Raw genomic sequence first — 13327 nt, 5'->3', positions numbered from 1 at the left:
TAGAGTTCATTATTTTTTTATGCAAGCTCAACAAGAATTTATTTGTTCAGAATTCTGCTTATTTCTACAATCTCACGTTTAGTTCATTAGCTCTTTTTAGAAAAAAAAAAAGTACATTGAGGGCACTAAACATGGAAATTCCACAGGGCAAATTCCTAAATTTTGCATGACTAGAGAATAATCTTTACAGATTATTATAAATTAAAAAACTACAAAAACAATCATTTTTAATTAATATGATAAAAATTACTCTATGATTGCCTAGTGAAGTAAAGATTGTGACGATAAAATTAATTATGAGTCATTACCGTAAAATTATGCATACTAATGAAAATTCATGCTAGTAATAAAACCAAAAACAAAACTAAGTCTAACTAATTTAAAGACAAACTAAATTATTTTTAAAGGTTAAATTTTTGTTTGACATTTCAAATGCTGCATTCCTTTAGAGTAATCGATAGCCTATCATAGTAAATGAAGTAGCCCTGGTCTCTCTCCCTATAAGCTTCTTAGTCGTCACAGATGGTCTTTGGAGGATACATGCAAAGGCAACAACACATGCCATTGCTGATGAGGTCAATACCAGCCCTAGGCAGGTGCCACAGATGTTCTGGTATCTTAGGTGGTGTAAGAAAGCAGGTTGAGCAAGCCATGGATGGAGATTAAGATTAAGCAGTGCTCCTCCATGGCCTTTGTTTCAGAACCTGCCTCCAGGTTCCTGCCTTTAGTACCTGCATTGACCTCCTTATATGATGGATTGTAACAAGGACGTGTAAGCCAAATAAACCCATTTCCTATACAAGTTGTGTGTTGTTTTGAGTCTAGATGCGTTATCCCAGCAATAAAAGGCAAACTAAGCGGCCACACTCTTGACTGTTACACTGCAGCTGCTTTTGTAGGATCCCTCACATAGATGATGAGTATTCAAATAGCATGAGACTAGAAACTGTGGCACAAGGCAAAGGATAAGATGCCGTCCCCATCTGAACATGCCACTTCCTTAGAAAGAATTTTGTTGTACCAATAATACCTAGCTGGAGTTTATAGAAATGAAATATTCTGAACAGGTATCAGTGTTAATAAGATCAATCACTCATGAATCTTGACAGTTGCTTCCTGTGCCACATCAATATTAACAACTACTCGTTTTGCTCCCAAGATAGTCACCTGTTTCTCCCTCATTTGTAACTTAGACTAAGTTCATGGACATTGTGTTCCTATATTAAAGCTGGAATTTTATATTAAGAATGTATAAAAATACAAAATTAAGACTGCACAGAACTCTAATTCCATGCATTATATTATTTGGCTTAAGGAGGACTATGTAGAAGACATACTTTAATATCATAACTCTATAATAATTAATATAACTGTAACATGATGTCAATACAACAAATAAAAAGGCATGTGGATACTGGAATACCTGAGTTTGGGATGATACTTTTGAGAAATGGAGTATCCTCCATGGCATATGTAAATGACAAAGATGGGTAAATGACTGAATTGACATCGATCTTCAGATTGGCTGTACCAGCTCTCCCAGCTGGGGTGCTGCAGTGGACCTCACTGGAGTTGATGAACATAATTTGACAAGGCTGATCCCCAACAGTAACCGTGGTGTTTCCAGGAGAAAAGCCGTTGCCTGTGATCATCAAAGTCGTTCCACCAGCAATGCTTCCAGAGGTTGGTGAGACAGACGCTACTGCAGGGCTGCTGACACTTAGATTTCCCAGAGCCAAGCCCTTAGACCCAACAACAACACTGAGAGAATGAAGTCCAGCTGCTAGTGGAGTCATGAGAACAGTAATATTATTTTCATTAACATCTAGTACTCTGAACTGTTGAATTCCAATAAATATAGAAATCTCTTCCAACACTGTTCCAAAACCCTCTCCTATGATAAGGACACTTCCAGATCCTTGGATTGAGTTTGGAAAGACTCCTGTTACATAAGGAGCAATGTTATCTAAATATGAAAAGCTGCAGTTGCCCTGACATTGGGCAGGCACTCCATGTATTAGAAGGTCTACAAGAACAAGCTGATGGGGAGCAGGAGATGTTTCACATTCAATAGCTGTGTAGGTCACATTTAGAACTTTACATGGAAAATCACCCATAAAGACTTCTACACCTGCAGAAGAAGCCATAAATCCAGAACCTTGAATGGTCACTCTTGTCAATCCTGTAGTTGACCCTGCTTTTGGCATCACCAAATCTATGTTTGGCAAAAGTACAAACCGCCTGTCAAATTCATTGGGCTGTGTGTTGATAGCAGTGCCCAGGTTGTAGACAATCAAAGTAACAATTTCTCTAATGCCAACATCCATTGAGTTTTGAGGATCAATATGACACATAATAGAATTTTCATTACTTTCCTCTACAACACAAGGGTAGCTACCAATTGTAACCTGGAGGAAAAATGAATATAAAATAAAATGCATTAATTCATTACTCTCATATGAACTTCATGTTTGTATTAGCATCAATTATATTTTTAAAACGGCAATTCTGTGAAGAAGTTGTATTCATAAAAATAATTTGGGATGTAGATGAAGATATATATTAAATTGACCTTATGTCAGAATAGGCAAAACTATATAGAGGGAAACAGATTAGCAGTTACCAGTGTGCTGAAATGGGTGAAAGAAGTGGGTGACTTCCAGTGAGGTTTATTTTATGATCATGACATGTTCTAAAACTTATTCCAGTCAGAGGTGTACAACTTCATTAATATACTATTAAATATACACACGTGTGCAATTGTATACTTTAAGTGAGTTCGTAGTATGCAAGTTATAGATCATAAATCTGGTGAAATTATACCAGGGGATTGTGGTCAAAATATGTTCTTTTTGTTGAGTATGTAAACACTGAGAAGAAGAGTTTCAATTTCCTTACCTTATTAGCACATGTAAGATTACTGAAGCCATGTCCAGTGATAGTTATGAGTTCATTTGCTGTTCCGGTAGAGGGAGTAATGTTGATTATAGAGGGTGAAACGCAATTTGAAAGCTCGAAGAATAATTTATTTGAATGTTTAACCCTTGTATCATTCAGGCCACACAGGGGTTCTGTTGCTAGGCAGCCTGATGCAGTACTTGCCAAGGGTAAATGCACAGGACCTGCTTTAGACAAAAGAATCATGAGTAAGCCACGCACACTGTCCTAAAGCAAGAACTCTGTTCACACTCTCTTACTGTTTACGTTAATTAAGGAGGTAGATGGCTTTAAATTTTGAGATCTGTTATTTTTAAAAATTAATTTTTAAAAGTATTTTAATTAATTTATAAATTAATAATTAATTAGTAATTTTACATAATAATTCCTAGCCTTTAGAAGAGGCAAAAGCAGGTAGATCCAGATATCTGACATCTAATCTATAAAGGTCACTTTAAGCCAGGTCATCTGGTGTAGCTTCCATGTGTAACCATCTAACCTGGAACATATGTCGCTTCAATGTTTCCCACACACAGGTGCAGGGGAATGTGCCTGGTTTCAGCTGGAACAACGTTAATGACTCCTTGGAGAGATATGGAGTGAGTCTCATCAACATACCCGCTGCTGTAGTAATGGACTCCAGGAGAAGTAAACTGGTAAGAAAATGAACCTGCCGTAAAATAAGATTATACACGAGAGATACAAGCAATTAATGGATCTTTGAAAACTAGATGAGGAAATTGGAAATCATCATTTCAATGCAAGGACAGATGACAATTTTCGTAATTTTTATGTGTCTTATAGTGCAATAGAAAGTAGGAGAGAATGAGTCACTGGCTATAAAGACTTTCTTTTGTATGTTGTTGATTTTGACAATGAAGTTGCATACAAGAAAGATGAGATCCAGCTTTAAATTTTAAAGAAGACCATGGAAACTCTGCCCTAATTTATCAATTTTAAGAAAAAATAAAATGCAAATTTAAATATACTGTTACAAGCATAGAACAAACTAGTTATTTGAAGGCACACTCATAACCATCCTATAAGAGATGCTGATAAGCTAATACTATCAACAAAATTCATTATCTATTATCTATCTATTATCAGGTTAGTGTGACTAAAACATATTTCATTGTGCTTTGCTGCACAATGTATGTTTCAGTTGGTCAATTATCATGCAATCAATGAAGATAATGAAGACCAAAAATAGCATACCAAACATCTTACTTAGTATGTTTAAGATAATTGCTTGACTAGAACAAATGAAACTCAAGACAGATGATCAAAATGTGAATACTTCACTCCTTCTTTAAAAGGGGAACAAGAATACCCTTGGCAGGGAATAGAGAGGAAAAGATTAAAACAGACACAGAAGGAACACCCATTCAGAGCCTGCCCCACATGTGGCCCATACATATACAGCCATCCAATTAGACAAGATGGATGAAGCAGAGAAGGGCAGGCTGACAGGAACCGGATGTAGATCTCTCCTGAGAGACACAGCCAGAATACAGCAAATACAGAGGCGAATGCCAGCAGCAAACCACTGAACTGAGAATAGGCCCCCCCTTGAAGGAATCAGAGAAAGAACTGGAAGAGCTCGAAGGGGCTCTAGACCCCTTCTGAACAACAATGCCAAGCAACCAGAGCTTCCAGGGACTAAGCCACTACCCAAAGACTATACATGGACAGACCCTGGACTCTGACCTCATAGGAAGCAATGAATATCCTAGTAAGAGCACCAGTGGAAGGGGAAGCCCTGGGTCCTGCTAAGACTGAACCCCCAGTGAATTAGATTGTTGGGGGGAGGGCGGCAATGGGGGAAGGATGGGGAGGGGAACACCCATAAAGAAGGGGAGGAGGAGGGATTAGGGGGATGTTTGCCCGGAAACCGGGAAAGGGAATAACACTCGAAATGTAAATAAGAAATACTCAAGTTAATAACAAAAAATAAAAATAAAAAAAGATAATTGTTTGAATTTATTTATAATGTTTTTTTCAATAGGCATAAAATGCCAAGTAAACTAATTACTGGCTTTATTTGTATGAATAATTCATGTAAACATATTTAAGAAAAAGGAGCATACTGAAAACCTCAACAAAACAGAATCATACCTGATGCAGATTTTTGTCTTCCATTTGTAAATCCTTTGCCATCATAAGTAACACTTCCAGGACTGGAGACTGAGAAAATTCTGTACCCTATACCCCTAAGAAAGGGGTGGGCTCGCCAGTACCATACCACAGTATCGCCCACAGTCACATTTAAGACCGATGGTGACCAGGCATAACCTAGTCCATGCACTGGGAGTACAAATTGAGGCATATTTTAAAAGGAGAAAGAAGTAAATGTCTTAATAATTAACCATGCAAAGAGCCATTATTATAAAGTAAGAACAACTTTCAAGTTAGTATTGTACATTTATGTTTGTACATAATTTAAACTCAACCAAAATAAAACCAGGATTACTAGAAAGCAAGATCATGATATGCAAAGGAAGGTATAAATTGTAACTAATAACTCCAGGGTGATGATCAAGAGAACCTGAAAAGAGTTGGATGCTCAAGAAATAAATTGTTCATAAATGTTTCATGGAGTGCTTCTAATGTTCTTATCAACTCTTTACATGGGAGACATTTTGGAAACAACTGGTCATGCTGGTAAGTTCAACTTCAGTATTCATTCTGAAATTCGTGACTAATAATAAGCAGTAACAAAATCACTGGAAATTCCTGAGCATGAAATTATAAAGCCTGTCCTTCTCAACTCAAGCTCATGATGTATGTTACTACATATGTAGTAAGAATGTAACTTTCAATCTCATATGGAGAACACTGCAAAAGTATAAAAGCAACAACATTGATTCTCTGAGCAACTTGAAATACAAAATAAAAATCAACCTAATCTCAGCATAAAATCTCTTCTTTTTCAATATATAAATCTTGGTTGGTACCTAAGTGTGAACCGTTGTTGGTAATTCTGAATACAGCCCCTGTTGAATGGAGAGTGCATTTGATGACATTTTCTGATGATGATGTAATGTCGCATGGGAAGGAACCTAAACGTATAAAAGTAGGAAACACATTGTAAGTTGTTTTTTGTGAACTACAGAGGTGATGTATCAGTAGTAAAGAGACGTTGCTTAACAAAGCTCTGTGTTACACAGGAGGATCTTTGGTACTTCGCTTCTGACAGTGTTAATGTTTGAGTGTGTGTTTTCACACAAGAGTTCTATTCACATTAAATACACAATGATAATGAAAGATTCAAAAGCAGAGATGTTCACTGTCTCATTATCCCTTTAACCACAAACACTTGGCCTTTTTTACATTAACAAAAAAAAAAGTATTGGAGAGAGGGATCAGTAGTTAAGAGGTCTTGCGCTCTTCCATGAACTCCAAGTTCAGTTCCCATCACCCATATCCAGTGGCCCACAACTACCTATAACTCCAGCTCTAGGGTATCCAGTGTCCTCCTCTGGTCTCAGATGAGTACCAATAAGCATGAACCCTCCCCCCAACACATTATACATAGAAAAGCAGTTAAGACCATTTGTGTAATCTTTCTTATAATATTAAAAAAACACTGAAAATATTTGTGTAACAACCCAGTTCCTCCAGCAGATCATTTTAGTCAAGGAAAGCCTTAACAAGTTAATCCCTACAAGACAAAGGTTTTACCTAAGAGAACAGAATTCTCAGTTGGTATTGTGCTGAATCCAGAACCTATTATAGTGATTTCAGTGCCACCATACAAAGAGCCTCTCTGGGGAAACATGTGGGTGACTTCCAAAATGTACAGTATAGAAGCATTTAACTTGTTCCTGGAAAAGACAAAAGAATGGATTTCCAATGAGTTTTCTTACCTTAATACACAGTGTTTTGGAAATAGGAAATAATTAAATGCATATATAATTAGACATTAACTTTCAGACCAGATAATCTGGTAATTATCCTTATTTTGATTAAACGTATATATTAATTTTGAAAACCAGAGTTTTGAAAGATCTGATAGCAGAAGTGTGTGAGATGCAAAGTCTTAAATAATATAGAAAATATGATTTTAAGAAATGAGGTCAGAATAAATAATTGAAATTTCTTAAAGTATTTTTAAAATTTTACTATACTAAAAATGTGAAGACAGGTGTACATGTTTTAAAAAGTAGCAACAAAATTCCATACATTATAGAGTTAATTAATTTTTGTGCAATTCAGTTTAATTTAATTTAATTTTGTTTTATTAAAGATGAAATGTCTGCTAGGGCACCATCAAATTGTGCAATGTTCTGACTGATAGAGTCCAACTCCTTTATCCTATATCCCACCATGACAGCACAGTCTGTAGATTCTAAAGAGGTTTTGTATTGCTTCATTTAACTCCTTTAGCATGCCCAATTGGTGTTTCTTCAACTACCATATAAATACACAGTTTGGGTTTGACTTTGTATATAATATCAGCCAGGAACATCAGAAGCCAGTAGATTTTCAAAAGCGTTATGCCCTCCTCCCAGTAATTCCTACAGGGAATGCAGTTCTGGAGTCTTTGCTTTAGTAAGCTCCTCACTAGTCCTCACATCCTATAAGATATGGGGCAATTAGCTATCCTTCTATTCTGACACCTGCCTTCTTTGCCTTCTTTTTAAGCCATTAATTTAGTAGCTGTTCTTCAAAGTATTCCAAACTAGCAATTGTCACAGGGATGAGCTAAAATTTTGCTGTTAACAGTTTCAGGGAGGAAAATCCAGAATTCCTATATGAAATAGAATCAGCGAGGGATTATCTCTGCTTCTTCCTTTAGATGGCCAGATCCTGGCTTAACTGTCACCTTTTCAGAGCATCCTGCCCTATTCCATGGAATGCTAGTTCCCTTCATGTACATTCTTATTATATCAACGATCTACTATTAATACATTTTTACATTTATAATTGTTATAGAATTGTTTACACATTGATGAAAATCCTCTCAACAAAATTTGAATAACATTAGTGAAGGAAATTACCATAAATTCAGAATTAAACAACTGCTCTCCCTCCACTGCCAAAAGTGCATGAAAACCATTTCTTGGATGCATGCAAATCATGTGATGCTACAAAATTCAATTGTTCAGAGAATTTTATAACTTGTTTTAAATAGTTTGGTCAAAAACCAAAGTGTTATTGTGTATTTAATGAGAATTTTAAAGAATTATTTTATGAGGAGAAACAAAAGGGTAAAAAAAGCAACCACCATATTTGAAAGTTAATGTATAAATTTTTTCCTATCCCAATTTTAGCCCCAAGCATTCGACAGTTCTATAATTTATGACCAATATTAGTATCATACCTCGTTGATGCCAAACCCCAGTTTCTGACTTTGACATAGATCTCATGTTTTCCTGGAGGCAACGTGGGCAGAAGGCATGTGATGTCTGTGAAGTTCGAGTGAAGAATCTGGCAGTGTTTTCCTCCAACGTACACCGTATTTTGTGTGAGTTCACTTCCAAAGTTATAACCCTTAATTGTTAAATTGACAGTTCCTATTTTTTAAAAGAAAAATACAACTTGTTGTATAAAAATTTAACTTTTTATCCAGATACAATTTGCGTAGTAACTGAACCAACATGCTTATCTTTTATTGGATTCAGAAATGTTTTCTACTTCGAGAGGCAAAATTCAAAATGAGTTATGCTATTTTACACATAAAATACATGTTTATTTCACAAAGAAAAAAAGGACTGAAGTATTTTTAAAGATATAATAACTTTATCACAATTGTACATGTTCAGAGTAAAATTTTAGTTTGACTTGTTTGTATTTAAAGTAAAGAGCATGTTTCAATGTAAGGAGCAAAACTGCAATGAGAACCTGTGCTTTGAAGGGCTCTCTCTCTCTCTCTCTCTCTCTCTCTCTCTCTCTCTCTCTCTCTCTCTGTCTGTCTGTCTCTCTCTCTCTCTCTCTCTGTCTCTCTCTGTGTGTGTGTATGAGTGTATATGTGTGTGAGTGTGTGTGTCTGTTTGTGTGTGTCTGTGTGTTTGTGTGTGTGTATTTGGACTCAAGAAAAGTGGGCAAAGAAACTTGTAGACTCAAAATTCAGCAATTAATAGGAGCTATAAAAAGATATAATTTACTATAGTTTGAGATTACACAAAATCTACTACTGCTTATAAAGTCCTAGACATCCATTGCTGCTGGACAATGAAAATGTAAATATATACGATGGAATTTTATTCAGAGGGGAAGAAAAAAAAGGATATTACAAAATTTGCATGTAAATTAATGGAACTCGAAATTATCATATTGAGTGAGGTAGTCCAAACCTAGAAAGACAATTGACTGATCTCACTGAAGTATTTCTTACCCAGAATTGTCCGTTCTTTTGGGCTGAAGTCAGTGACAACTGGTGTTTGCAAGCAGCTGTAACTAAAACTATCCTTTGATGTGGCTTGAATTCCATTGGTAATGACAGAAATATCAACTGTACCCTCAATTCTCTGAAATAAAAGGAAAAAACAAAATGGAAATTTTAAAATGATGAAGTATTTAAATTCATTCACTTTGCTGGGGAGCTAATTCAGTCAGTAAATGTTTACGTTGCAAGCATGAGGACCCAAGTTTGATCCCTGTAATACCTGTTAATAAAGGAGAGAATCAGAGAGTGTAAAGAAGCCAGATGTGGTGTCTCGACCTCCCATTCTAGTCTTGTCAGGAAGATCTAGCCAGGGAGACATCATATCTGAGAAAATATGGTGAAGAATCCATGGGGAAATATAAACAAGACTGTGTACATGCACACACACATACATACACCAAAACAAAGACAAATACAAAACTCCAAAGGCTGAAGAAAAATAGAATCACTAAATAAACTCCTAGAAATGTTTCATTTCAGTCATGAATCATTAATTCTTAGATATTTAAAGTTGATACAGTAAGTATAGGTTACATATTTAAATTCTCAAGGCAGAGATCTAATAATGATCTTGTAGTGTTTATGTCCATTTAACTGCATATGTATTATTGCATCTTAAGGTTTCCATGGTGCAGCTGAGATGCACTGGGAAAATCGCTCTCTATCTGATGAAGGATAAGATACCAAAGATTTGTTCTTGTTCTCTTGCTATAGACTCAAATCTAATTTATCTACTTCATTCACAAACTAGGTTGCATATTTAGCTGATCAAGTTACATACTCTAAACTCAAACACTAGAATCCACTTTATATTTTCACTGATGGCATCTGTGCAATTCTCAATAAAGTGGCCTTAATCATTTGTTCATATTGTGAAAGCCTCTAAATGCTTACTCTCATCCAGGTCAGCATACACTCATTGACTTTTTTTCCCTACACATCTTATCTATGTCTTTGCTTACTCTCCTGTGTTTTGAGATTTGGTGTCCGTGACCGCATCTGCATTTATCATCTCTTTGCACATCATTAGTGAACCAAAGACCTAATTTAAGTCTAAGACTAATTTTAAAACAAATAAGGAATAATGGTTGGTTCTAAATTCTTATATCCTGTAGCAAACTCCAAATTTTTGCCAACTAATTCAAGTTTTAGCACCTTTAAACATAACTTTCTGGGTCAGATGGATGGTTCAGGGTGAACATGTTTATTGCCAACGATGATGATCTGTCTGATCCCAGGAAGATCCCAGGAAGAGATCTGCCTCTCTGATCTCCATATATGTGCAGCAATAATCACATCACACCCATGCATGTACATAAAAGGTAAATAAATGTGAACCTTCAATACAAAAAATAAAAATAGATTTCTTTTTAAAACCTAAGCATGCTAAGAGTTGTTTATCTGAAATTTACAAATTATTAATAATGGGATCTTTTCATCTTTTATTTTATCTGGTAATTTCCTGGTGACTCTCAAGTGCTGACTAGACATAAAATCTTTTATGAGACTCCATTTGACCTCCTCTCTCCACTGAATTTCATCTTTACTTTGTGTCTACTTCTAATATTTCAGGTGAGATGCATTGTTTACTTGTGACTATCTTCACCATGGTTTTTAAATGTCTCAGATGTAGAAATAATATTTTGACTTTGGATTTTAGGTTAAAATGATGAAGAAATGATTTTTACAGACAACAATGAAAGCTCTGATATTTGGAGAAACATGTCACTTATCTACTCGCCCACCTAGATGCTTCCTCGTTAATAAGATTAGGACTATTGGAGGTGAGGGATGACTGAAGTCAGAGGCCTTACTTTTGATGTTCTGCAGGTAATTCTATTCAAATCTCCTTCAATCACATTGCAGGTTTCATTTCCAACTAAAACAGTTGAATTTTTACTAAATCCAAATCCAGATATTGTCAGCAGAGTACCACCTTTACAAGAAAAAGAAAGAAAATAAAACCAAAAAGTCAGATCAACTAGGAATGAATGAAACTTTGTCACTATCTAACTCATCATTCCCAAGTCATGTGTGATACCAGATAATAGCAAGTGGATAGAGAAGCAGCTCTGCACACAGTTACCAGCCTAAGCCCAGTTAAGCTCTCAAGTGCTCAGTCTTGCCCAGATTGGCTTTGGGGTATATTAGCAGCAACTAGATCTTTGTCCTGGAAAGAAGTGACACTATTTTAATTAGCCCATGTGTGGCAAATGAGGGTGCAAAGATTGGATGCTTCAGTTGTTCTTAGAAGGGGGAACATAGTATTCACAGTAGGAAATACAGAGAAAATGTGTGGAGCAGAGACTGGGGGAAAGGTCATCCAGAGACAGCCCCAAGCTGTGATCCATCCCATACACAGTCACCAAACCCAGACAATATTGTGAATGCCAAGAAGTGCATGCTGACAGGAACCTGATATAGCTGTCTTCTGAGAGGCTCTACCAGAGCCTGAGAAATACAGAGTCAGATGCTCTCAATGAAACACTGGACTGAAAATGGGGCCCCCAATAGAGGAGTTAGAATAAGAACTGAAGGAGCTGAAGGGGTTTTCAATTCTATAGGAAGAACAACAATATCAACTATCCAGATCTCCCAGAGCTCACAGGGACTAAACCACCAACTAAAGAGTACACATGGAGGGACCCATGGCTCCAGTCACATATGTAGCAGAGGATGGCCTTATCAGGTATTAGTGAGAGGAGAGAGACACTTGGCCCTGTGAAGGCTCAATGCCCCAGTGTAGGGAAATGCTAGGGCAGGGAGATGGGAGGGTGTGGGTGGATGTGTGGAGGAGCACCCTCATGGAAGAAGGGAAAGAAGGGAAAGGATAGGGGGATTCTAGAGGGAAAATTGGGAAAGGGGATAACATTTGAAATATAAGTAAATATCCAATAAAAAATAAAAAATAAATTTTAATATCTCTAAGCAAGAAGAAAATCTAAGAAAAAAACAAAATGAAGTAAAAGTAAGGCAATTTTAAAAAATACAAAAATCAACACCAATGCAAAATTTCTAATATTAATCATGGTTAAAAAATATAAGTAAGCAAAAGAGCACAAGAAAAAGTGTGTTGTTTTCTGTGTATCCTCTTTGTCAGCCTTCCTTTGTCCTGTTAGTCCCAGAACTTTATTCTAGGTCAAGGAGCTCCGCTGAGACTCTGGTTACAAATGGAGCAGCTGGGAAGCAGAATAATAACTAATAAATCTTATCTTGACATAATTAATGAGGTTGTTATAGAAACATGTAATAATTGATGATATTAATTCAATAACCTGTGACGTAAGCATAAGCAGTTTCCCACTTGTGCTTCATAAGGAAAAGAATTAGCCATCCATTTAATCTCTGTGCCTTTCAAAAGGACATTCTCTTTTAGGCTATGAGTAAACTTTGGGATTCTTGCCCTTTTCCTGATACTAGAAACAAAGCATTGGAAACCCAGTTGTGAAAATGTATGCAGTCACCTCTTTTGAGAGCTGTTAGCTATTACCTGCCAGGCTTCCAGAATCAGGCCAGACATGTGAGATCTGACTCTGATAAACGAAGTGGGATCCCTCACCCTCTAGATTCTGTGCTAGTCCAACACCAGCAATGGACACAGCAACTGGTACATGTCCAGCACTTCCATTCAGAATCTGGCACTTGATCTCATTTTCTATTGATAAAAAAGAAGAAGAAAATGATAAAACAGATGTGGTGGTGTTTTCAGATTTGAAAAAAGAACTCACAAAATTAATTTGTAATATTAATTTTGGTCCTTGTTTTTAAGACTTCAAGAAATATATCCAAGTTAAACTATTTTTCTGGTGGGGACAGGGAAATCTTAGTGGGGAGGTAGGATCTTTGCAAGCTACTAGGTGCTATAAATTAATTATTTCTAGGAAATGATAAACAAATATTGAAACTAATCTGAAAATCTTGCCCAAGAGGATCTATATCAAAGTTATTATAATTTAATTTTTAATTAGAGTTTTAATGAATTTTTAACTAAAATTTTCATTC

At 36.1% G+C, this 13327-nt stretch overlaps 1 protein-coding gene across 2 annotated transcripts in view; it reads right to left on the bottom strand.

Annotated features, from left to right (window-relative positions):
* Positions 1-13327, bottom strand: part of Pkhd1l1 (PKHD1 like 1) — a 175994-nt gene that overhangs the window by 88151 nt on the left and 74516 nt on the right. Inside the window, exons 29-38 of one of the 2 annotated variants that reach the window (XM_087557314.1) lie at positions 12816-12980; positions 11140-11261; positions 9275-9407; positions 8261-8453; positions 6619-6761; positions 5892-5996; positions 5053-5241; positions 3437-3607; positions 2899-3122; positions 1424-2408 (exon numbers count right to left, since the gene is read on the bottom strand). In XM_087557314.1, coding sequence (XP_087413440.1) covers positions 1424-2408; positions 2899-3122; positions 3437-3607; positions 5053-5241; positions 5892-5996; positions 6619-6761; positions 8261-8453; positions 9275-9407; positions 11140-11261; positions 12816-12980 — 2430 coding nt within the window. 2 annotated transcript variants of the gene reach the window in all.

This window comes from Rattus norvegicus, chromosome 7 (genome assembly GCF_021556685.1).
Source record: "Rattus norvegicus strain SHRSP/BbbUtx chromosome 7, alternate assembly SHRSP_T2T, whole genome shotgun sequence".
Taxonomy (NCBI): domain Eukaryota; kingdom Metazoa; phylum Chordata; class Mammalia; order Rodentia; family Muridae; genus Rattus; species Rattus norvegicus.
The sequence above is the reverse complement of the archived record's forward strand: the minus strand, read 5'-3'. Positions and strand labels throughout refer to the sequence as shown.